Source organism: Phocoena phocoena, chromosome X, assembly GCF_963924675.1.
Source record: "Phocoena phocoena chromosome X, mPhoPho1.1, whole genome shotgun sequence".
Taxonomy (NCBI): Eukaryota; Metazoa; Chordata; class Mammalia; order Artiodactyla; family Phocoenidae; genus Phocoena; species Phocoena phocoena.
In genome coordinates, this window is record NC_089240.1 from 111,387,419 (window position 1) to 111,414,985 (window position 27,567).

The window sequence follows — 27,567 nt, forward strand, 5'->3', positions numbered from 1 at the left end:
GATGAAGAGATAAACAAAATGTGGTATATCCATAAAATGGAATATTATTCAGCCACAAAAAAGGAATGGAGGACGAATATAGGCTACAACCTGGATGAAACTTGAAAACATTATGCTAAGTGACAGAAGCCAGTCACAAAGGTCCAAATATTATATGATTCCATTCATATGAAAGTCCAGCACAGGGAAACCTATAAAGACAGCAGGTAGCTTAGTGGCTGCTTAGGGCTGGGGGTGGAGGATGGAGGAATAGCAGGGTGATGGCTAATGAGTATGGGATTTCTTTTTGAGGTAATGAAGATGTTCTAAAATTGACTTGGGTCAGGTTTGCACGTATATGTGAATATATTAAAGTCATTGAAATGAGTGAATTGTACGGTGTGAATTATATCTCAGTAAAGTTGTTTAAAAGAGAGAGAGAGAAAATAAAATACTGCCCGGGTGATTTTAATGTGCTGCTGAGGTTGAGAACCATTGGTGTAGTTGAAGGAGCATGCAATTGAAGTTAGACAGACCGGAACAAAATGACTGTGTCATTAGGTGACCCAGCTGTGGTTCTCTGAGCTTCATTTTCCTCATCTGGAGAATGAGGATAATAATTTCTGTCTCATAGGCTTGGAAGGAGGATTTAGTGTGGAAGACAAATGAAAGTATGTATGTGTAGCATCTGACACTTAGCAAGCCAGCACTCTATTAAAGGAAGCTATTGCCATCATTGGTTTTCTTTTCTGCCTGAAGGCTCAGAAGGACAGCATTAGAAATATCAGTTCTCACTGCACAAGCTGGGGGAAGGCAAACTGAAGAGTGGAGGGGACCAAGCCAAATACATTATTTGAATGTAGGCTCAATAAATGTCCTCTGTGCTGCTAATAATTTTTTTGGCCCTGTCACAAAGCCCACATTCTTCCGATGAGTAAGACTGCAGTGTCATTGTTCACAAAGGAGATGGGTTGCTTCTTTTTTGCCTTAAGAGTTGATGGAAGACCAACACAGGCCCACAGTGGGATCTACTGACTTTCATAATATATTTGCTGTCAAATCTACCACTGTAGGGAATTCCCTAGCTGTCCAGTGGTTAGGACTCCACACTTCCACTGCAGGGGGCCCAGGTTTGATCCCTGGTCTGGAAACTAAGATCCTGCAAGCCAAAAAAAAAAAAAAATCTACCACTGTAATATGTCTCTCAGATCCCCTCACTTATATCCATTTCCACTGTCATTACCTTAGGCCTCTAACACCTCTCGCCTGATGACTGCAACATTCTCCTTAACCGTGTCTAACCCTTTCCCCTCCTACTTCTTCTCCATACCTCAATTCCAGCCATCTTGGTGAAGCACCATTCTGATGGAATTTTTTATTTAAAGACCTTTCAATGGCTTCAAGCCTTTCAAGAGTTGCTGCTATATGACAGTTCTGTTAATAGTAGCATCGTTCTATGCAGCTGAACTCAGTTCAACAAATCTTTATTGATGGTCTGCTTTGTGATAGGTTGTAGAATAACTAGCAAACAAGACACAGTCCTTTCCCTATCAGAGTTTACTTTCTTGAAAAGGGAGGCAAACAAGCAATTTCGATGTGTGTGTAGGAGATAGGCAAAGAAGAAGAGGCGAGGGGTTTCAGAAGGAAGAGAGAGTGAGCAAGGGCGTGAGAGTATATTCAAGAAACGACAAAGCCACAGGATATTAAAGGGAAAGGTGTGAGGACAGGGTGGGGGAAATAAGGATGGACAAATAGGCAGGGGCCATGTTACCCTAAGAAGTTTGGGCTCAGTCTGATAGTGATAAGGAGCCCTTGGGGAGCTTTTGGCTAGGGGGAGATACAGGATTATATTTGCATTTGTAAAAGATCGCTCCGGCTGCTTTGTAAAGGAAAGGTTATAGTGGGTCAGGATTGGAGGCAGGGGAAGCTCTATGGAAGCTAGATTATTTATGACTGTCCAATTACCCAAGCTAGAAACTACTTAGTTTCTATTCCCCCTCTTCATCATAACCAATAATCACATCACGTCCTGTCAGTTCTACCGCCAAAATTGACTTAATCACTCAGCATTTATTGAATCCTTCTATGCATCAAAAGCTGGGCTTGATGACAAAGGATCCATTTCTCTCCTAAGAGAAGCTGATTGTCTTTGGGGGGGAGACAGATATGTAAATGGATAAATGTGAAATAATGTGATAAGTACTCACTGGGCGCTGTCAAGGCAGGAAGAGGAAGAGAGAAACAAATGAATGTCTCTGCCTGAGGGCAATGAGACAGAAATCAAGGATCCGTGGAGATGAGTTATGAGTTACGTCCTGAAAGATGAGTAGAATTCTCTAGAGGGAGGAGATTTGGGGAGAGTGTACTGCCCATGATGGGAATAGCTCCTGCAAAGGCATGGAAATGTGAATGAACAGGGCTTGTTTGGGAACCAGCAAAAGTTTGGGGTCATGGGGACTGGAGATCAGGTTATGAAAGGAGGCATAGAAAAAGATGAGGTTGGAGAGGTAGACCAAGTTGGAATGTGAACTCCCTTGTTTAGGGCAGTGGATCCTGGAGAGTCATGAGAGAATTTTAAGCTGAAGAATGTGATGTGAGCAGATTTGTGACTTGAGTCCCTATCTTAGGCCATATTAATTTATCACCATCTCTTCATTTTTGGAAGACATCCTGATTTTGCCCTATTAGGGCACTTGTTCTTTCTTGTTTATATGATTGCAGTGGTCTAACAGGTCTCCCTGCCCCAGAATCCTCTTCCAATTTATCCTCCACTTTGGCATCTTTCTAAAACACCTATCCATTCCTGCCATTGTCCTGCTGCAGCCTGCCAGTGGCTCCCCATCGCTGCCAGGAAAAATCTTTAAATGCCCAGCACGGCACGCAAGACCCTTGTAATCCAGCCTGTGTTGCTTTCCAGCCTCATCTGTCATCCCTCCTTCCCATCCTTTTTCCAGCCTGCCCCTTTTGCTATCCTTGTTAACTAGAGGGCTCCCAAGACCACCAGGCACATTTGGGGCTCCACATCTCTTCTCATTCTCCTCCCACAAAGTCTATCTGAAATGCCCTTACTGCAAACTTCGCCTTAGCTTTCAAGAACCAACTCATAAGGCAAGTTCTTTCGACCTTCCCTTGACCCCCTACAGGGAGAACAAACCCCACTTCCAGTTACGTTCACTCTAAGCATCTTTGCCACAAGCATTTTTTGCCATTTAACTAATTTGCTGTAAGGCAATTTTGCCCTGAAAAATTAAAAACACTGGTTGACAGTTTTTGGTTTGACAGTTTGGTTCCAACTAGTTGAAATGCATTTCCTCCAATTAGTGATGCTATTGATGGCTTTATGGAGCTGACAGATGATGGATGATAATTTGCACCGAGTTAGTTTCTTATTTAAACACACTGTATTGGAGGAGAAAGAGGCCAAGGGCCTCAAAGGCACAGACTTGAACCTGAGTTTCCCATAGAACTTTGGAATGTCTATCAAGGGACACGTGACAACATGCCAAGAACACCCAACAGTGTAGAGGCTTTCACAACACAATACAGAGCTCTGTTTTGTTTTGTTTTTGTTTTTAATATTAATTTACTTATTTGGCTGCGCCAGGTCTTAGCTGTGGCACGCAGGACCTTCGTTGCAGCACGCGGTATCTTTAGTTGCAGCATGCGAACTCTTAGTTGCAGCATGTGGGATCCAGTTCCCTGACCAAGGATCGAACCCAGGCCCCCAGAATTGGGAGCACGGAGTCTTAGCCACTGGACCACCAGGGAAGTCCCCAGAGCTCTGTTATGGATATGCATCCTAGCATTTGAAAATTGATACCTCTCTTAATGAAGGAAGACATTTTAGCAAAAAAGAAAAAGTTCAATGCCAAACGAGGAGAGGAATCAGCAAGTTAAAAAAAAGGAAAAAATACTATGAACAGAAGACTTGGAAGACGAGTACTTAACGTACAACCCACAAAATAAAATCAGTTATTTTTGTAGTATTGCCGTGAATCTACACACATTTAAAATGCTTTCTTGTACTTTGCAATAGTCTTTTTAATTTTGTTATTCATTTTTCATGCTTTATTATGTTGTCTTTAATGTCCCTCTTTTATTTTTCATTATTTTATCTTTTAGGGCAAAACTGCTTACAGCCAATTAGTTATGTGGTGAAAATGTGGTCCTTTTAATTCTGTTATTTATTTTTCATGTTTCATCATGTCCTTCTCAATGCCCCTCTTTTATTTTTCGTTATTTTATCTTTTATGGCAAAATTATCTTACGGCCAGTTAGTTATGCAACAAAAATGTTTGTGGCAAAAATGCTTATGGCAAAGATGCTCATGATGAAAATATTGGATATACAAATCCTTTCCCTTCTCTGGGCTCCCTGGCATCTGGTACATGCTGATATTAGAGCATACAGCATATTGCCTCATAATTATTGCTCGCAGGGCTGTCTCCCAGGCTGGAATGTAAGCTCCACCAGAGGATAAAGTCATATCACATTCCTCTTGTAAACTCAGCTCATAGCACAGTGCCTGGCATATACATAGAAGCTCAGTTAAATGAAGTTAAATAAAGGTGTTGATTTTCTTGTCCCTTTTTTGTCTGGAGTAGTTATCTTCCCCACCAAGCAACTCTTTACTGTCAAATGGATATCACTCTTTTCTGGGTTGGATTTCCATTCCTCGGTCACTGAAAATATTCTTTTTAGCCAGCTGGAGAGCCAAAGGCCTGCAGCTCAGACTTCTCTTGGGTTAGAGAACAAGGGTTTCGATTGCCATGCCATAGTGGTCAGAAGACTCAAGCATCCACCAGACTCAGCTTGTAACCAAGCAGCATGATAAAGCCTTGCAGTTGCCATTTAAATGTCCACACCCCCCATTTACTTCTATATATTTTGGGGCCTGAGCAAAGGGCCAAAACACTTGTAGAGATATCCTGGGGGCATGGCATAATGCCTATGCTTTTCTCTAAGGGTTCTTCTAAGGGTAACCATGCAAGTGTTCAAAAGAGGGACTGCAGGAAACCAGAGAAAACGATGCCCACTTGTATAAGGGATTCCTGAGGCTCCCTCCTAAACAATGAACCCCCAAACTGGGATTTACTGAAGGGTCAGAACCCCCAGAGATCCTTACATTTCTTAACTATAGACTTCACACCTGTCCACTTTCAAGGTCCAAGAGAAAGTTCAGATGGGCTTAAGCCCCTCGCTCCCTCACATCCCCCTTCCAAACTTTAAAGCTTACAGCAGCTGGTAGGAGCTTCAAACTACTAAGTCCAGGGCATTCTCTGAGGCTTACAGCATGAGTGAAAGTATCTAGAGCCTCAGGAGCCAATTCCTGGAGGGCTTTTTGGGGCATCTGGGAGTCTCTGGTTACACGGCAGACTGCACAGATCATTGATATTGAAGCACATACATGGGACTAACATCTGGGGGATAACCTGACATTGGTTTAAGGCCAACCTGAAAATGTCTCCAACTACTGGTGTCAAAGGATTTGGAGACTGAATCTTGGTGTTGGGGGAACCAGAGTAAAAAATCTTTACTTCCATTAGTTTTATTACTCATAAAACTGTCTTATGGAAAGAAGGGAGGGGGCAGGGTAGGAGTTTGGTTACATGGGGTACAAGTTAATTGGTAGGTACGATGAAGGAATGGGGACAAGGATTAAAGGAAAGGCCAAGAAGATGACTGTAGGGGTGTAGGTGGGGAATCGCCTGAGATTTTGCAGAGAGAATAGGAATTATTGCCTCATTAAGGGGAAATATTTGAGAGGTTGGGGACCCAATATGAACATTTCCCTGACTTGTCTAAGAATGAGGCTGGGACAGGTCTGGGTCAGCTTCGAAATCTAGTGGAGAGGAAATCCAGGCATGAGCAGCAAATAGTCTTTCTTGACTGTATTCTCCTCCCTAGATTCTGGGGGAATTTAATCTTAGACTCAAGGCCCGTCCGTCCATATTTACGGTACGCCTGTATGGACCATCTCTTTATGGTATACATTTCTCTTGAAAATGAGTTTGGAAACAATTACTTCTCTCCTAAACAAAAACAGAAAGCAAAACAAAGGAGCAAAAAAAAATCAACTTAGTGCTGCAGAGGATGCAGGAAGGTGGAGGAAGAAAATGCATTTCCCATACTACCTGCTATAAATGAAAATGACCAGTAGGAAATGGCAGGGTTAGAGTTTTCTAAAGAGTGAACGCCCATCTGCCATACTGGTTCTGTGATTATAATTTCATAAAATATTTATTGAGCACCTATAACACACTAGAGGTAAGAAGTGACCTAGGCAAGGCCCTACCTTCAGGGAGCTCACAGTCTATGGGAGAAGACTGATGAATGGGTCCTGTACAATGACAGGACCATTGAGTTTGTGAATGGGGCAGCCTGGGCCATAGAGAGCAATGCCTAAGCACTCACTGAAGTAGGTTTGTTTGCTGACAAAGGACGTGTCTGGGATCAACTGCACTTCTGGTCCTCCATTCAAACGCTAAGTTTAGGTAGAAAAAGGGTGCAGCTGAACTCTGCAATGGATTCAGGATACAGCTGCTAAATCTAACTATAGTTCTTTTGGCACTGCTAACTGGGCTGGATTCTGCCTGGCGGCCAAAGACTGCCAAATTCTGATTTAAGACATTGACTTTCCAAAGGAAAATAGCTATAATGAAAATAGCTTATGTCTTACATAAACTCTTAGCAATATAACAAACACATTACCTTTAAATAGGACCCACAGTATTTTGTTACATATGAACTGTCACACTGACTCAAAACAGTTATTTCTTGCTGTGTGTCTTTTGTGTTGTTTCCATGAGCTTATAATTTTAACAGCACATATTTGACACTACCCAATGATGAATTAATTGTAAGCCTTGTCCCAAAGTACCCTCCTCAACATTTTAATCATTTGACTTTGCCTTTATGATCTTAAGTCACAACTTTCCTGAGCTTTGGTTTCATCAACAACAAATTGGGGACAATAAAGTCCAAAACACCAGATAGCTGTAAGGTTCAAATGAGATAAGTATATGTGAAAGCAGGAGCCTATCTAAAAACTGTCCCTGTTTTAAATCTGAACGAGAAGTCTTACAGCTTTGGATATTGACCCACACAAGCAGCTATGTCCTGGAGGATGAATCTTCTCCCCGGATGAGAACATGAAAAGGGCAGAAAAGGGGAAGATATAAAGGTGACCTGGCTGTGACAGAGTACCCTACTGATTTGGCTCATCAGGCATTTACCCTACTCCACCCTCTCTCTCTGTTATTCACTTGGTTAAAAGTGTTGACCTTGCTGGATGAGGGATGCTATTCCTTCGGTAGAAAAAAAGGGGGAGGGCTCTGAAGTCATGAGAGCCTTCCTTGTAGAAAAGGGCTTTTGGACTTGAAGGACAGCATCTAGTATGGCATATATGGGGTATTCAGAGCCCAACTAAAGACTGATAATCGATGGTAATAAACAACAAAATATCTTCTGTATGTTATGACACAGGTATATAAATCTGCCCATTTTTACAATTAAAAAAGTCCAGTTCATAATATATTTGGACAGACAGAACTGTCCAACTTCAAAGAAAACATGTGGCTTTAACGAACATTGAGATTAAAACATCTATTCAGTTCAACAATTTAAAAACACTAGGTTAAGCAGTGAATTAAAGTGACTGGCAAAACCTTTCACTGGATAAAACAAAGCGATAATTGTGTTGAATTTTCTTAATTCATTATTTCAGAATTTAATTGTATTGCTTAATATCATCTGGAAAGTCCTACACATGGACAATTCCCAGCCAGATTTGTAGCTGGGCCACTACAACAGATTTGTAGCTGGGCCACTTTCTCCATTTGGGACAAGTCATATACATTATACTTTTTTACCCATTATTTCTAATTTCTAATTTATTTGTAAGTTATTCAATTGATTAAATATTACATTTTAGGATATATCTCAGTTTTTCCCCATATATGCCAGAATGGTGACTAAGGACACAAGTGAACGTTTAACTTGTTTAAACATGTACTGCAATACACATTATCATTTTGATAAAAAGTAATGACTTTGAGTTATGAGATTTACAAGCTAGCAAATAACAAGTAGTAATACACCAAATAATTCAAGAAAACAACCTCAGTAATACAGATGTCTATTTTATTAAAAAAGTTACAAACAGGTGGACTGCAGGGTCGTCTTACAAAATGACAAGAATGAAATCTATTGGAAAAATTTTACTTTTACAAATCTTTATAGGTCATTGTTCAATGTTTGTACTTGTTATTCGAGATTTTTTACCTTTCACTGATAAAGTTACAGTACATTAGATCCATGATAATAGGTTACATGATTTTATTTGCAGAGCCCTACTGCAGTGATTTGAACAACTCCTAAACAGATGCCATAGTAAAGACGAGACATATATTGCATTTAATATTAATTTATTATCCTAATAAGCAACTTGACATGCAATCTATTGAGGAAGCTAAAATAACTTTTGGTCCCTTTTCTTAAAGTGTGCTGGAGAAACCACCTTTAAATCACTTTCCCCTGATTCCTGTGATCCTAAGTGAATTCAAGTTAAACTTGCTGCTGAGGTCAGTGACAGAGAGAGCGAGAGAGAGCAAGAGAATGAGAACTATCCATAGGAAAGAAACACTGTATTAAAAAAAAATCCATCTGCAGAAAATTTAAATTATGAATTATTTGATTCCTTTAGAATTTCACAAAGCTAATAAAGATGAACCACAATCACCTAACCTACTTTGAACTGAGTGTTTGGTTTTAAGTTTGGTGTTAAAGTGCAAACTTAAATTAGGTATTCATTTCAAGCAGTTTATAAATAAGAAACAAAGTTTCAATTGCCTCCACCCTTACAATCTCACCATAAAATTCAAAATCTAAAATCAAGAGTTCACTTTGAGGGAATGTGATCAGGAATCAAATGCAACACGATTTTAAAAAAGGAAATCAAAGTTTAATTAATTTCTACACAATAATTAATGGTCATGCTGACCAATAAATCACATGAATGTAGATAACACTTTATTTGAACATCACACACAATATAAATTTAAAATTGCCACACCCTTCCAAAAACCATCACTGCATATATTAGAGCTTTCCTTGACAAAGTTATTGAGCTATTATTACAGATCAAAAGTATAGTTTTGGTTTTCTGTTTTGTTTTATTTAGAAGCATGTTCAAATGACTAAAGCTGGGCTCCTAAAATCGAGAACTTTGGTGCAGTAGGTGAGCTGCAGTTATTAACTTCTGCAAATTAAAAGCACACAACTAAAACCAAATAAAAACCCAACAACAAAATACTGTCAAACTTACAAAATTTTTAAATCATTGCTAGAAAAAGCGCTCGTCATGATGTTAAAACTGAACCACAAGATTACTCTTTATAAGTTTTCTTTCTGCTTCTATACCTGTGTTACTGTTAAAATGTTCAAGTATTCAGACAAAATGTGCTGATTAGGTAAACAACATGGAAGGCAATGGCTGTTAGAAGCACATTTGCAAAAAAACAAAAACAAAAACAAAAACAAAACGCCCAGAGACTTGGCGCTATCCTCCCTCCTGTTACACAGATTTTTGTCTCTACTACAAACATGCTTCTTGAGAAATAACTAAAAAGCAATTGTGATAGTGCAAGAAAACTTTAACAAATATTGCTTTAAACTATTACTCAGAAAGACAAATATTAAGAACTAGAAACTGTATATGATTTTATTTGAATTTAATTTTACATGTGCAGAAGTCTACTAGATGTCAATTACAAGCCTGACAGGCAAAGCTGAGCTATCTCTGTTTAGGTATACAATTAATTTACCATGGATACAATATCCCTCTTCAAAGGCATTGCTAAGTAGGTCATAACTAAATTTAGAACTTCACAGAAAGGAAAATGTTACTGCTGCAATTTGATGCTGTAAATGAGATTAACACATGTGAAAACCTAATGGAATCAAATGCTTAACTCTTCAGCTAAATGCTCTACAGTCAATTTCAAATATCAATTGTAACTTTCAGAACATTTTAATTACAAAAACACATCACAAACTGCACTTGAAGAAAAGGGATATTCCATCCATACAGGTAAAATGTGATCTTTAGTTTCTTTTTACAACACTGCCACACGTAAACAAAGGCTCAAAGTATTAACCAACCATTTAAAGGAGAAAGATTTTACAAATAGAATGAAGCACTGGTGCGAGGTAATATACAGAAGTAACCATTTGTTTAAGGCTCAATTTTTTCTCCATTATAACTTTCTTTTAAAAGGCATTGAGTAGGTAATACTGAGTTTGAGTATTTAATAAATACAAGTTGAGAAACTGATTAAAGAAATCAATTAAAATATTAAAAATTAATTCTTGCATATTAGCCATCAATAAGAACTTAGAAAGCTACAAAAGGACTGATTGATAAAGAACAGATTTTAAACATATGGTAAACGTGCTAAGCATTCCTGTTTAAGGTCAATGGATCTTGAAGGCCAAAGACCTTATGCACTTAATTAGATGTATGGCAACATGCTGTAATAGAGACAGGTTTACCAAGGCTCAGTTCTGCAACCCAGGTTGTAAAGTTCTCCAAAGCAGCATCTGTGCAAATTTCCTCTGAGTTTTATCTGCAATTAAGATTAAAATGTCATTAAAATGTAGAAATATAGATTACAGTTTAAAATGAAAACACTGACAACAGATCTGTATACACATGCAAGTGGTACCAGAATCGTAAAGTGGAGTTTCACTGTGTTCCCCATAAATTTAAGCAAAAATAATTTTCTGTGGTCCAAAAGAATCATTAAATTTTAGCAACACTATAATGATGCACTGGATGTAATATACTGTAACTTTTATTTTTAAAAATATTATATTTTATAAAGTATACAATATTAAAAATGTTATTACGTGTTTAAAAGATCTTACAGTGTAAAAGTGGCAAATGTCACTTCTACTTTGAATTTGATCTCTTCATGTTTTTAATGGGAAATAGTATTAGAATTAAATGTATACTGATTATGAACTAACTTGACAATACGCAAAACTTCAAAAGTTAGGGTTTTTTTGAGATTTTAAAATAAGAGAATGTAATTCAATCACAGTCTAGCTATCAAGCATCTACTAGGTACCCCGACTTGGGTTAGATGCTAGGTGACAGCAGTAGTTCAAATTTCCCACTCTGGTCTGCCCTCTTCAGTACATCCTCCCAACCATAAAAGCTTCTCCTATGATTGAGATTTCTCAGTCTCTGCTCTTAGAATTGGTAGACTTCCGCCCTCCTAATTAATACCAGGGGGAAAAAAAAATCTATCATTCAGACACAATGTCTTTTAAATATGCTGGATCACCAAAGTGCTTCTAGGGGAATGGAATTACATTTTTTAGTGTGAAAGATTAAAATTGTTAAATAAAGCCAGAAACAAAGAGTAGAATAGCAACTATGAAACAATGCCAAGTGAAACCAACTTAAGATCATCTTAGGGCTCTATCAATGTTTATACATGCAAAATTTTAATTTCATTTGACAGCTACACATCTATTAGTGTTCAAAGAGCCTAAAAGAACTCTTTATTAGCAGCTATATCATAAAAATGATTAGTTTTAAAGAACGTCTCTCATTATTATTGAAATTCTGCCACCTAAACACATTAGGAAAAACAGAACAAAAGTTTGCCTCTTCAGAAATTATTAAAGAAAAATTTTTCTTCCAATTAAAATTAAGACTTTCTTTGCATTAACGCAAGTTGTTAATCAGGACACTGGTTATTTAAGCTTGGGCAAGTCCAGTTTCCTCATCATTAAAATAAGGATAAAAATTCTTTCCTGACAGGGTTGTGGTAAACATCACATAAGGTACTATGTGAAAGCACCTTACATGTCAAACGTCAGGTAACATTTTCATTTCTCAACTACGTTATAAATTTCTAGAAGACTAGGATTATGCCTTTGATATCCAAATTAAAGACCTTTATATTTTTATTTTTTAGCCTCATTTCAATTTTTATACCTATTTGAACACAACAGTATTTCATTATATACTCAGTTCATTGTGAGGACTCTTTTTCAGATCAGACTTTCGTCAATTAACATGAAATAGTAAGTTGATTATAATTTTTTTTTTTTTTCTCCTGTACGCGGGCCTCTCACCGCTGTGGCCTCTCCCGCTGCGGAGCACAGGCTCTGGATGCGCAGGCCCAGCCGCTCCACGGCACATGGGATTCTCCCGGACCAGGGCACGAACCCGTGTCCCCTGCATCGGCAGGCGGACTCTCAATCACTGCGCCACCAGGGAAGCCCTTGACTATAAATTTTAACCCACATTTTTCAAAATAAACAATTATAAAGAGTTTAAGATTTCCAAATATGAATATGTCTCTTAAATAGGGAAGACTTGGATGATCTAATAGTTCAGGCATTCTCTGAAATCAAATTGAGGAAGTAGTAATTATTTCTAGCCAAAATAAACATTAAGAATACATACCAGCTTATTAACCATAATCTACATTAAATAAAATGTGATAAATGCATTATTTCCCACCCTCTAAAAACCTGGTTAATACTTGGTCTATCCACATTCCACAGGATGACAATACTCCAGTGAAATCAAGAGACATAGATAAATCCCGGGTCAGATTCAACAGTATTAATATGAGGCATACCATTAAACAAAGTATTAATACCAACTACTTTTCAAGAGAGTAATAAATTTTAATTCTCTGCAGTAATAAATTCTGAGGCAAAAGCTTGCATTAAGCCAAAAGTACAGTCTCTCTCAGATTAGAAGTTCACTGAATGCAAAATGTAAATGTTATTGCTCCACACTGTGAAAGCAAAATTTTCAGTGTACTAACAACTCTTATTCATTTAAAAAACATTCCAGAAGTTTTAAAGGCAGCTGGTCAAAGTCATACTTTTTAACTCCCAGGATATCACATCCAGACACACTGCAAAAGTACAACATGCTGCTTGTGAGATAGAACACAAGTGATGCTCGTCCTTACTCTCAAGTTTCCAGCAAGACACCCAACAAATCTGAACGCTGGAAGCTTCTGCTCAAATTCTTGCTTAACTGGTTTCACTTTTCCACTTTTTTCTAATTAGATTTCGTTAGGAAAGAATAAAAAAAAATCCCAAACAACAGTCCAAACCTTTTGCTCAGGAAATTATGAAATAGGGTCTCCCAAGTGGGGTAAATTGGTACACGAGAGTACCAAACACAGAACTGAAAGAACAAAGATCATTATTTATGTCAGCGTGAAGAAAAAGGGAGACTCTTGATTCAAGACTAGCACATCATTTCACGTGGCAGCAGAATGCCTGGGATATTAACAAAGGCTCCTAAAAGGCTTAGCAGTTTATGAATGCCTTTCTAGCTTAGCTGGATTTAGCATTTCTAAATACAATGGTATTTACTAGCATTCTTTTTAGCAAATATAAATGTGCAACCATAATCAATTTTAACTTTTTCCAGTTTTATACATATGATATTCTGGGGACTTAACCAAAGGAACTTTAAAAAAAATAAATTTTGTTTCCCAGTTTTTACTTGGCATTTTCATATCCAAGTTAAATATTAATTATATTAGCAAAGCACTAGGCTAGAATTCTGTTGATAGAGTTTATGTTTTTTGTCAAATATCTTGCTTGTTTCTCCATTGTAATTTGCATAACACTCATGAAGCTTATTAGGGGGTGGAGTGAGAGAGCTATAGGATCATTAAAAGTGCTCATCTGTCACCCATTAGAGAGCAGAAGCTGAACCTATGGCATAGAATCCTCAAATGGAAGGTGAACCGTGCTTTAAGGAGAACATGCACACTAAAAGTTTACAGTAAACCCAGGGTAAAAAGGAAAAGCTATTTTTCTTACGTCCTAAACCTAAAATCTCTAAGTTTAAATTAATATGAATTCAATTCTGAGATCTCAAACAGTATGGTCATGCCCACTGATAATAAGCAGCAGTGTGAGAGCCCAATGATCTGATCCTAGCTGCTAGCTTTGAATTAAACCAGGTAGGGCACTGCTTCCCTCAACTCTAAATTGCTTTTTCTGAATCCCATACTCCTAAGACTGTGGCTAATCAAAGGAATTTGGGAGTATGTTTTTAGTAGGATAAGTTTTTCCAACAGCTGACAGGATTTAAGTTTTTCTTGGTGATATTATCTTCTGGATTTTAGAATTCCACTGAGAAGTACTCCCACGAGGAGAATCTTTCCTGAAGTATGGCTAGAATACTTCCTCAGTGGCAATTCTCCAACTCCATGATGCAATTTTTGTTAATTCTACTGATGGCTCATTCTAAGCTAGAGAGGTAACAGAGTAAAAGTGAATGGCTCAAATGCATTTTATTCTGCAATAAAAGCCTAATCTTGAGGTTAAAAGGAAGCAGTGAAAGTGGGAACAGATATACAAAGAGTCATTCTAATTCTAATCACAGACACCTCCACACCCAGAGCAGGTCTAACTAGGCACCTATCCACCCTGAACAGTCCCAAACCATGAACCTTGTGGGGGTCAGTGAAGGTCTGGGAGAATTAGTGGGCAGAAAGGACAAGGCAACTCTGTTCTTCCCTTTTGCCCCAGGTCCATTGCAGATCTATATGGTACACACTACCCCAAGGAATGCTTTCTCCTCCACTCAGGGCCGCTGTGTCACAGGCTTCATTCTGGCTCACTATGTGAACTGGATGACGAACGAGCATTTAAAGTAAGCTATTTTCTCCAAAGTGATAAGCAAGATAGGGCAGGGGGGAAAAAAGGAAGTATCTCTCTAAACTGTAACTTCAACAACAGAATTCCACCCCAGTGTTTTACTGATATGATTAATATTTAACTTGGATATGAAAATGCCAGCATTTTAAAGTACAAAATGTGAGTTAATTTTCATGATTTCCCCCTCACATCTGCTAAATCCCCCGGCATATCATATCTAATTAAAAGCTGGAAGAAAGATTAGAAACAATTCTGATTCCACATATTTATTTATTTAAAAAAGAACCTGAAAATGCTAATCAATTCCACTGTGTTTAGAAATAGTAAGGCCAGCTAGACTAAAATGACATTCATAGATGGTTCAGCCTTTCAGGAGCCTTTGTTAACATCCCGGGCATTCTGCCGCCACGTGAAATGATGTACTAGTCTTGAATCAAGAATCTCCCTTTTTCTTCGGGCTGACATATATAATGAACTGAGGCTGACATAAATAATGATCTTTGTTCTTTCAGTTTGATTCCCGGTGTTTGGTACTCTTATGCACCACTTACTCTCGTCGAGAGAACCCGTCCATAATACACGGAGAAAAATAGGATAAAATCCTGCAGGAGACCTTCAAGCTGTAGTAAAGAACACCTTCTTTCATTCCTGTTTTTTTAAAAAATAATTATATTAATTTCTGTCAATACTGGACTGAGATACAGGAATCCTTGAAAAAATAATCTTTAAAAAAATTCTATCTGCCAAAAGAGTATTTACCAAATGATCACATTTAAGGAATAACTTTACTGTACTTCCCTAACAGAATATTTTTAGGATATTATTTTCTTTCTTTCTGGCATTCCCTCTGTTTGGAAATCACCTCTACCCCTCCCCCCATCCACTCAAATCCTACCCATTCTTCAAGGCCTGACTCAAACGCTACTGCTCCCCCATTCCTCTAAATCAGTGGTTCTTAACCAGGGGCAATTTTGCTCCCCAGGAGACACCTGGCGATGTCTGAAAATATTACTGTTCACCACAACAGAGGGGCGGGGGGAATGCTCTCGGCACCTAGTAGGTAGAGGCTAGGGATGCTGCTAAACATTCTGCAATGCACAGGATGGTCGCTACAGCAAAGAGTCCTGAATGTTGAGAACCTGCTCTAACTGAACGTGGTCTCTCCTTTCCCTGAAACCCCACAGCACTGTGATTTACTTCTTTTATAGTATTATGAGATTACTAACAAAACACTCATCATTCTCAACGACAGTATCGCACAACAGCCAAATGTCAACTATTTACACCAATACAGGGGAACGATGATACAGTTAATAAAACCAAGACAGGGCTGCCACACTGACCTGGGTCTCTATTATACTTCTGCTGTACAGTAAATGAAGTCCTTCAAAGCAGTTGGTGGCAGGCTCCTCAGGTCAGTAAGGAAACCAGCCACAAAAGCAGTGCATAAGGAATCTGGCATTGCTTCCAGACTTACAGTAAGATTACTGCCAGTGGGAGGGTGAAAGGTGAGGAAACAATCCTGGGAGCCATGCAGATAAACAGGTGTTGGGCAACAGACTGGTGACTCAAATTGAAGGGTGGTAAGAAATAAATGTGAGGAATTATCAGCAGTAATGCTTAGAACATTAATATATTTTCCCTTTCAATTAAGAGAAACCAACTTACAACAATCACAGTTCTTCTGACTCACTTGAGTCTTACTATCTCTAATTTGGACAAGGTACTCTTATAAATATTAAGGACAAACATTTCCCAAATCACCTTTATTTGTCAAAGTTTGATCTTCAATCTAAATCTGGGACTGGTAGACTTCAGAGCTCTATGACTCAAGCTACAGGACTCAGAATCCATCACCTATTTTTTCAAATAAATAGTAAGCAAGCACAACCACAAACTTTATGGACCTCCGATTACAGATACCTGTGCACATCAGTTCAATTTTATTTGATAGCAAAAAACCCCACTGCATATAGTGTGCTTTGTTCTAAAAGATCTTGGTCAGGGGACTCCCTATAACATTTTCAGAAATCCAGCTGATTAGATATTTTATTTCAAGACTCACACCTTCAATTGTATATTCTGCTTATAAAAACCAAACAAAAACTACACAGGCAACTTAACCCATTATTATAAAAATGAGCAATTATTGTTATTAATATTTGATGATTTCAGTACCTTAGTTAACAAAAAATATAAACATAGTTTCCTTGAGATATTAAAAAGTCTACTTAATCATTCGTGTAGGTAACCAAACAGACTAAAAGTAATTTAGATCACAAAAGCTGCAAAATGAAATAAACTCAGAAATAACTCAGAATAAGAAATCTTTAAAAATAGCTTTAGACATTACTCATTTGCCACTTTGAATAAGACAGTGGCCCTCTACATGTGAGACCAATTTTATTCAGTTTCCTTCCTATAGCTGTCTACATTAATGACAGAAAAAAACTGGGAACATTTTGCAGGAGCTGGTTAATTTTTTATAAAGATGATAAAACTAAAACGCACACACTTACGTCATTTGCCTGGTTAAAAGTGTCAGATAGAGAAGTAGAGCATAACGGTAAAGATGCGACACCACACAGAACTTGCTCAAACTTGAAGTTGGCTTACAATTTAAGAAGAGACATTGTGGTATCAAGAACCCTGGACTCAATCACCTACATAGGCCTGTTCCTGCCTCAAAAAACTATATTGCAAGTGTGATGCTATCAACAAAACATATGCTGGGCTACAGTCTGCACAGTGACACTATATGATAACAGATGGAGCTAGGTATAAGACAATAAATGTGTTTTCATCTCATTCTGGTATGCTCAAAAACTGATGAGTGAAAGCATTTTGAATAAAGCACTGTTGTCATCCTTCATTTTCAAAGATGACACCAGCTGACAGAAGATCTTGTCTGAAAAGATAAATTAGGGACTGTTAGTCTTTTCTCCAGGGAGCACATATAAAGCCAGACCTTTGATTAGGAATCATCTCTGCGATCTGAAATGACTGTTGCCATTTGCAACACTGTCTCTTAGACTTGAGGTCAGTCTTGGCTCAAAACAATCAATTCCATTCCTGATATTGTCAGGCTAGTCTGGCATTTTCTGTGGTTTCTCAGTCATCCAGGATATTTGCTGTCTTATCTTATAATCTAAGTATTATTGTCTAAGTGAGACTATCTGCCCAATTACAATCTAGATTAAAAGATCATGACATGAATAAAATAATCTCATTTTAAATGCTCAGTAAATTTTATATAACCTTACTTTTCCAAAAACACAATCATTAAAAAAACCTTTATTAAGTTATTTAGCCCAATGAAAGGTTTGAAGATTTTACTATTGTTCTTAACTCCATTATTTATTAAACTGAATACATTATTTTCCTAGGCTTGGGACTGTCCGTTCTAAACACATCACAGATGATTTCACCAGATTCTCATCTGGACCATATATTCATAATGAAGTCAAGGTACATTGTGGCACTATAATTTATTATTATCAGAGGTCACTTAAGTCCCTCCAGTGCAAGGTACAGATTAACTTGATTAAATAATCATCCTGTAAATCTAGCACTTGGGTGATTAGTAAATTGATGATTTCAATTACAGCAGCTCTCCAGCCCAGAAAAGAAAAGCATAGAAAACACAAAACTAATCATCTTCTCAAATTATTACTGGATGCTCTCCCATGCATTTTGGATGCTACATCACCAAAACAGGGAAAAGGTGTATCATCCTTTAACTTACCCCACCCCAAAGGAATGTTACCAGAGAGAGAAGCACAGTAAATTGCTTTAAAAAACAAATCTTGGTGATGGGAATACAGGCAATTTCTTACCTTCATTTTACTAATCTGTATTTTTTTCGATTTTCTACATTGAATGTTGACTATTTTGCGCTAAGGGAAATATTATTTTAAAAATAAAGAAATTTAAGGTAGCACAATGTGTATTATTAGTATTACCCAGCTTTTTGTTCCACTTGACCAAAAACATAAGGTTCCATCAACAACTAACCTGCTCGGTATGGCCATGATTGAGGTTATCTTTTTTTTACTGGACAACGCAAGTTGTACAACACTGATCTTGCTTCTCGGGCAGGGAAGAATAGTTCATTTGCCTGACGATCTCGGCAAAAAGTTCATCCACCATTGATTTACTTTTTGCCGATGTCTCCATGAAAGGACAGCCCCATTCTTGAGCCAGAGCTCTGCCTTCTGAAGACATAACCTCTCTTTCTGGTTCCAGATCCACTTTATTTCCTACTAGGATCAGTGGGACTTTTTCATATCTCTTCACTCTGACAATCTGATCTCTCATTGGCTTGATATCCTATGTAAACAGTCACAAAGAGAAAGGGAAAAAATTATGCTATTTGCATAACCATAAAAGAAATATTGCAATATTGCAAGAAGTCATCCTTCAGTAAGTAGAGAACGCTGAATCCAAAATAAAACCACACACCCAAATAGAGAAAATGTCATTTTCTCCATTGAAGTAGCAACTAGATAATTTCCACAGACGCTACCTGCTGGATTTCTGTCAAGAATATAAAATGTAGGTTGCACACTAACTTTAGGACTCATTTAATCACTTCTTTCCCTCAGTCGATACTGATTTGAAAAGCAAATTCCCAAATATGATGAATCCATTTGTACAAAAGGGTGTCTGGCCATGTCCTTAAACCTGCCGGCTTGTCATCACTCCTGATAACACCTGTTATCCTAGCACAGGATGGCAGCATCTATGCATTCCTAGCCATTTAGCAAGAGCGCTTGAGAGAAAGTGTTTTAGGTGGGAACAAAAACACTGCGTTGTGTCTAGAAGACCAAAGTTAAAAACAGATTCACACGTGTCAATGTTTCATTTAAAATGAAACGGTATGCCTTTATCCTCAAAATACACTTCAATGTTAGAAATTACTGTACACTAGTGAGCAGCTCCTGGGAGGGACAATGCAGGGGGGAGTCTGGGCGGGAAGAAGTCAAACTTTCCTTTGCCTATGTTCGGGTTTACAACTTGAATTTTCTCCCACGTGTATTATTTTTTCTAAGTAATTACAATTAATTACAAAAGGTAAGAGCCTTAACAATTCTCTAGGAGGGCGAACTTTGGGTGGGGGGGTGGGTAGTACTGATTTAAGACATGTTATAGATTTAATACTGACATTAGTTTTTTGAAATTTTTTGTAACTTAAAAGATTTGACTTAAATATAACATGTGTTTAATTTGAATAGTTGCAGTGCACAGTATTCACCTGCAGGATGAAGGAAAAACAAGGCACTGAAAATTTACAAAAACATACGGTTATTTGACATTTGTAACAATTTTGTTTGATCACATATCAATTCAGTCTTCTAGGTTAAGCTTCTTTTCCCTGTGTCCTTATGGAAACACAAGTTCAGCTGAGAATCCAAATTTACGGCATTTGGGCTTAAAAGAGTTTAAGTCTCCATTGAAATAATGGCAGTTTTTCACTATTTATGTGTATAAAAGAAGTAGCTATAATGGATATCTTATGAAAAACCCTTCAAAAGACTGCCAGCCTCAAAAGAGTCAGCTAATAGAATAACAAATGTCCCAAGGATTCTTTAGAAAGAAAACGCCTGTCAAATAGCACCTTTAGCACATTGGTACTTTCTGGTGAAAAATGCTTTTATAATAGTAATGCTTTGGAATTTAAGCCTACATAAAATGAACTTTAGTTTGGTCACAGTAGCGTTGTTTCATTTATTATTATTTTTAAAAGAAAAAAATCCTGAAGTTGCTATATCTGGTTACTGGAAAAGCTCACTATAGTACTTTAAGTTAAAATACTAAGAAAAGTGGAATTAGCACATTGGCTTGGCTAAAGCACTTAATGTCTCTTATGTAAGCAACATTAGTGCATACCTTTAAATGCAGAAAAAAATATCCATTTCCTAAATCAATGGAGGTCAATATAACGGGTCAATATGAGGTTATTTATTTTCAAGGAATAAATAGCAACATTTATTGCATCTCTTAAAATAATGTTAAACCTCCAGTCTGTCTTCCAGTGAAGGACACGACAGATTTTCCGAAGAAATTGGACCACCTCCAGTTCGGCCACCGGCCGGGGGTTAGAAATCTGCACTTGTTCAGTGTTCCCAGTTCCACATATTTTCTATAAATATTGTCAATATTATCAGAAATGATTTGAATGAACTGCAAAAAAGGAGAGTCATTCTAGATTTTTGTTCGTTATTAATTCTAGGTACTAGTCTTTTCAATTAGTAACTTCCCTTCACACGCCCCAAGTAAGTAAAATGCCTAGAAGGCAGGTCTTGAGTTCTTCATCTTGCAGCCCTAAGATTTATAAATCTGGCTGAGAGACTTGGCTGAGAACAGAGAGGGGGAGGGGGGAAGCAGACGCAGAGGAGTTATCTGTGCAACAGATAATCGGCTCCAAATAATTTTCCTTTTGAAGTGCTCTATTTGCCCGAGATTATCTTTTAAATGTTGTTTTGTTGAGTACATTAACCAAGGCTTGTTGACTTGAACAAGCAACTTCAGAAGGCTATATAGTCCAGGCTAAATATACACAAGCTGACATTTCTTTTTCACTTCTCTTTCACTTAAAAATAACTTTAAAACATTTGTTGACGGTTGAGACTTTAGTCCTCTCTACAGAAACAACTCGATACTTTTCCGTGCCAGGAGTAACCTCAAAAATGCGCCATGTCTAACTTTCAAAAGCAAAACACAGTCATTTACGCACGGTGCAAGCAAACCAGAAGTAAATGTAGGATTACCACACCCCCTTCTAACAAATTACAAGACTTGGTTTGGTTACCTGAAAAGACTGTTGATTAACCAGACTATAAACCAGGATGAAACCTTGGCCGTTTTTGATGTAGAGATCTCTCATGGAGGCAAACTGCTCAGTTCCTGCGGTGTCCAGAATTTCCAGCACGGAGGGGGAAGAGTCCACTTCGATCTCTTTGCGGTAGAAATCTTCAATGGTGGGGTCATATTTCTCAATGAAAGTCCCAGTGACAAACTGCACAGTCAAGGCAGATTTGCCAACCCCTCCGCTCCCTAACACCACTACCTTGTATTCCCTCATGAGTCTCACCTTCCCCAACTCCTACCAGAGGGAGGGAAAAATTACACCCCGCTCGCTGCGGCGCGGCTCTGGGAGGCGGAAGGTGGGCGGAAATCTGCGAACCCGGGAGGAGAGTGCAGAGCAGCCGAGGGCCCAACGAGGGAAGAAGAGGAAGTTAAAGGAGGGGGAGGGGAAAGAGCGAAGTGTCGGGGTGGGTGGGGATGGGATGGTAATGCCCTTCCTATAGGAACTGAAGCCCAGGCAGGGGGCGTGGGGAGAGGGCGAGCCCGGAGCAGCCCGGAGTCGGGGGGAGGCGAGGCGCGCCCCCCGGAGGGAAGGGGTGGGCGCCGCAGGACCGACGGGGGCTCCCGCGGGAAGGCGGGCGTCGGAGGAGCCTGCGGCCGGGGGCTGCCCCGTACCCCTCCCCCGCCCTTCACACAAAGGGGCCCAGGGACCCCGCTTCCTGCTCGCGCCGCCGAGCCGGCCCGGGCCTGTGTGCTCTGTTCCAGTCTCTGCTGCCCGGACGGGTCTCTGGGCCGCGGCTCCCGCGGGCGTCGTCCGGCCTGTGATGGGGCGGGGAGAGGGCGCGCGTTACCCGCCGGACCCCCGCCCGCCCCAGCCGGGCGGCCCGGCCGGCCGCCTCCCCTCCCCCCGCCCCCGGCTCCCACCCGGACCCGGCCACCGCCGCCAACACTGCCGCCGCTTACCCTGCCGTCCTCACCCGCCCGGCCGCCCGGGAGGCTCTGTCACGCCAAGGCCATGGCCATCGGCCGGCTCCTTGGTCTTACCGCCGCCCCTGCGCTGCGGCTCGCAGAGGGAAAAGGGGCGGGGGCCGTCCGGCGGCGGCGGCCGCTGGGACTCCAGGCGAACCCACCTCTTTTTTTCTCACCCCCCACCCCCCCCCCACCGCACACACCCGGAAGGGTTTCCCTGACACACTGGTTGAGGTGCCCCAGTTCCCCGAGACTGGACGGGATCACTTCCGGTGGGGAAAGTCCCACCTCTCCGGGGCGAGCCGGGTGGCGCTGGGGCCGCGCCCTGCTGGGCGAGACGGCCAGGGGACGGTTTCGGGTCGGGGCTACGGCCTTGGCAAAGGGCCTCTCCCAGAACCTCCGGCGTCCTCCCTTTTTCCGCCCGGCTGCCCGCAGCTGCTGTTCCTGCTGCTGATGCTGCGGACAGTCCCACCCCGACCTCGCGGAAGCCTCTCCGCGTCTCAGCTGCCCCCAGCCCGGCCTGAGGACTCGATCCACTCTTGGCGGATCTAACGACCCGGAGAACGCCAAACATCTCCGTACTAGAAGCAGAAGGGAAAATAAAACAGCCAAGAAAGTTGATTCTCTTTGCTGGTATTTCTTCCACTTGACATTTTTTGAAGAAACGCGTGCAAACTAGCCTTCGACTTCGCTAATGGTTCTGATTTCCTCTGTGATGTGTTTTATTTAGCCGTGCCTGACAAATAATTAAGCACACACACGGTACTTTTATCATCTGGCAAATCTGCCTTGTCTCCATCAGCAAATGCCAAAGTCATTCCTTTCTTTCTTATCACCAGGGTCGAAAAACAACAGGATTAGAAGTAGACTTTACGGTACTGTAACTCAGCTTTGCCCCATTTTTTATTCCGACCGCTACGCAGCAGGGAAGCCTTGATTGGAAATTGTTTAGGCCAGCAGACTAACTTCTTTTAATCTTTTCATTATTTGCAGGCACAGCAATTTGCATGGCTGGCTCTTCCAAGTTAAAGTTTGTTTTAACGGCCATCCTTCATAGTCTTTGAATTCAGAAGCAAAGGACTCGGGTTAAACACACTAAGTTTCTATTTTTAGATAAAATTGGTACTTCTTACATATCTTTCCCTCTGCTAACTTTCTATTTGTAAACTTTGTGTCAGATCCACAGAGCCCCAGGGTCCCAGAAGCCTAGGTTATATTTTAGGCATGTCACTCCCTTTTTGATTCAGGCATGCACCCAGAAACCTGAGTCAGTGGCCAGTCGAATTAAATTGACCCCAAATCCCCTTGCTTGTAAGCCCTAATGGCTGAACTGTATAAATAGGGATTTATTACCAAACCCAAATTGTTAGACATTAGACAACAGGCAAATTACAGTAGTGTGAAGTCCCACTGTGTCTCTCCCTGAGTACTCCCCAATGTCACTTACAGTATCCAAAGGAGAATTTAGCTCAATTTCTCCTCAGCCTAGGGTTGGTGTCATCTGTCCCGCGAAGTCCCCGGCTCTGGCTCCAGCTGGCCTGAGTCCCACCTGATATCTGAGGCACTGCCCTCTGCTGGAAGAGGTTTGGTCTATGAATTATGAGTCTCCTTGTAGGTCACTGCGCTTCCACACGTGCTGTCGCCTGATTTGGAGCTCTGCTGCCCACCTCCCTGGCTAGCTGTCTCCAGACTGTCTGGGGGAATCCACAGCCCTGCACCAGCCCTGCTTGTAACTGAGTCTGGAAATTCCTCTTCTGATCCAGCAATCAGTGCTGAGCAATTGTAGCAAGTCTCTGCTGTTACTAAACTGGCTAAACAGGGTGCCCTTCTTGTTGAGGTGGTCCCACCTGTTGGCAACTCTAATATGAATGTGTCGGCCAAAGTATTTTGGAGAGAATTCTTCGTTTCTCCCCGCAGGGAAACATACTCCTACCCTCAGTACAGAGTCCGATTGGGTCACTCTCATCGACTACAGGGTAGACAAATGTCACACAGTCTGAAGATCCTTCTAAACTTTCTTAGGAAGGATATTCATTACAGCAGCGTCTAGGAGAGTAAACAATTGGAAGTAACTTAAACGTCCTTCAATAGATGATTTAAAAAATAATGTGTACATACACACACACATTCACAAAATAAGATACCGTGCAGCTATTTAAAAAAGTAGATTTTTAAGTGCTGATATGAAAAGATGGCCAAGATATATTGTAAGGATTAAAAAAAGCAATATACTGAACAAATATATAGTTGCTCCCATTTATGTAAAATATGTGGGATTTTGTGCAATATATAGTTATATAGCCATTATAATCTGAAACACAGTCATTAATTATCAGTGAGGGGTATTATGAAAGGACTTTCATTTCTCCATATCATTTTAATTTTAAAACAGTGATCAGGTATTATTGAGGAAAAAGGGAATAAATATAATTTTATAATATTTTAAAGGAGAAAAAAATTCATTGATCCTCCCCTCTTCAGGGAAAAAGAAAAACACCAATATCCTGACTGTCTAGGGGTCAGTGGACAGGTCTCCCAATTTAAATTCCCTCCTGCTACTCAGCCTGTCCTCCCCAAACATCTCTATACTTAGAAAAGTATTTTCACATACATTACCTCATTAGACTCCAGTTGTTTGCCAGTTCACTCTTATTAGGCAATGAGAATATAAAGACCAATTAGAAGAGCACAGCCTGGTAGTTGAGAGCCAAGGGCCCTGGATTGAGGTGGACAGGCATTTCAAACGGCAGCTTCCCCACTTCCTAGCTGTGGGACCTCAAGCAAGTGATTTCACCTGAGCCTCGAACGTCTCACCTAGAAAATGGAGCTAATCATTCAATGTCAGACTATAATGAATTATATGTAAAATGCTTAGCACAGTCCCTTACTCATTATGAACCTTCAATAAATGCTAGCTAGTGGGTTTTTATTTTAAAGATTTAATAAAGTGCTTTTCTAAAAAAAAAACTCAGTGAACATGGAGAAGAAAACAAAACTTTTAAAGCCCAAGTATCTCCAAATGGCACAAATATAATAACTCAGTTACTCTTTCCAAAGGTATTTATTGTTAAAGGCTTTTTTTGTTTCCTTTCGGGGAAAAAATGTTTATATGCTACTACATCTATCAATCCATCTTCTATATGTGTTTTTTAAATGACTACAAAAGTAATCTTACTATACACACCATTCAGCACCTTGCCTTTTCCACTTACTATATCTTGGTGATTTTTCCACTTCAGAACATGTAGATCTACTTCATGTTTTAAAATGGCTGAACCATGAATTAGTTAACCAGTTTTCTACTAAAGGACACTGGTTGATTCTAGTTCTTTGCACTGAACATCTTGCACATGTTCTTTGCCAGTTAAACCTTAGGGTGAATTTCCAGTAGCTCAATAATTGAAACAAGGAGTACTTACATTAAAATTCTTCTTGTAAATATTACTAAATTGTCCTTCAAAAAGATCACAGTAATTCACATTTCCTATGAACATAGTATGACCACCACAGAAACATATCTGTTTCTTTATAACGTCACCCTAGGCATTACTAAGTGTAGTATTTTATAACTATTGTTACTTGCTTTAGGGTATTTTCAGGACTAATGAATGCAGGCTAGCGTTATGGAAGGAATTTGGGCGTCAAAGTCAGACAGTCCTAACATTGCCCTTTGCCAGTTAGATCTCGATTCCCTTACTTGTAAAGTTGGGCATAATAGCAGTGTCTAACTCATAAGGCTCCTTTGAAGAATAAATGAGTCAATACATTCAACGCACTTAGCCTTCCAAACACTAACTGCTCAATAAATGTAACTGCGCAAATAATAACTTTCCACTTCCAAGGCTCAAAGATGGGGGGGAGGGGTCACTTCTCCCAAGAGTGTGCCCTTGAGATTTGGAATTTTTGCTTTAATTCTGTATCAACCTCCACTCCAAAGTAACTATTGCTGGGGCAATCATCTTCAAGAACACAGCTGAGTTTTACCATAATGTGAAGAAATCTTAGGGTATAAACTATATGCGGTATCTGTAAATTACAGGTACATAAGCTCATTTTATGCACTTAGCTTGGCACAAGTTTAAAGTGCTAAACAGTTTGCTTCAGGCACTTGTTCACTTCTCTTATTCCTCCCTTCTAGTTTATACCTACTTCCGTTATGATCCCTGGAGCCATTAACTGTTCTGGATAATTCCACCTTCCAAGTGAGCCCTCTCACCTTCCAGGTCCTGGAAAAAAAAAACACAAACACCCAGGCCATGTTCTATCCACGTCCCAGGCGCCTGCCTTCTCTTTGCTTAAAGCTGCCTTTGAGTTTGCAGAAAACTAAGTCTGTAGTGTCCTCAGTCTTTGCCTACGGAAATCTCCAGCAGAGCATCGCCTCTTCTTCAGTGTTTTCAGGAGGCCCCTTGATATCAGATCGTCCTGGGTTTTTTCCAGCCTCTAAGTTGCCAATCTTCTTTTTCAAATCATGCCTCCAGCTACACCAGCTGTTAGTTCTGCATGTCAGTCCCCTCCAGGTCCACAGAAGCAATTTTATACCTTTATTATCTTTTTCTCATTATAAAAAATGTTTTTTGAAAAAAACTTTCAAAAAACATTTTGAAAAAAATTTTTAAGGGTCATCCCACTACCCAAAGAAAAAAATCACCATTATATATTAATGCCATTCACAAATTTCTTTCTCTGAGAATGAAAGAATATTTTTTAAACTAAGAATGGGGTTGTATAATTTTGCAAGCTGCTTCTTTTACTTACTGAAACTTCATGTTTGTGTAAAGTATTAAAAATACTCATGTAGCCCTCGTAGCCTGAGTACATCTTTTCCCCCATAGCTTTGGCTTTCCTATGACCCCAATTAGTATTTAATCACATTTAACCTTGCCCACCTGGAATCCTTCATCCACCCAATGGAATTTCACCAGAAGGGCTGCTTACCACAGAGGCCACTACCTGAGCCCAGCCAGGCAAACACTCCTGTGGAGACACAAAACTCTTTATTTTCCAGATATGACGGCAGAGAGAGTTAGTTCCTTGGAACTCAGGGGCCTACTGAATAGGTATGTACCTAAAACAGATCTGAACTCCTTAATAATTTTTCCT

General features: G+C 39.7%; 1 protein-coding gene across 1 annotated transcript; it reads right to left on the reverse strand.

The window, feature by feature from the left end:
• Positions 1 to 8,100: 8,100 nt before the first annotated feature.
• Positions 8,101 to 21,864, reverse strand: RAP2C (RAP2C, member of RAS oncogene family). Its single transcript, XM_065900783.1, has 3 exons — positions 21,503 to 21,864; positions 18,706 to 19,020; positions 8,101 to 10,604 (listed from the first exon to the last, which is right to left on the reverse strand). Exons 1-2 carry the CDS (start codon positions 21,773 to 21,775, stop codon positions 18,742 to 18,744), a joined length of 552 nt encoding a protein of 183 aa, XP_065756855.1. The 5' UTR covers positions 21,776 to 21,864; the 3' UTR covers positions 8,101 to 10,604; positions 18,706 to 18,741.
• Between the last annotated feature and the right edge of the window lie 5,703 nt (positions 21,865 to 27,567).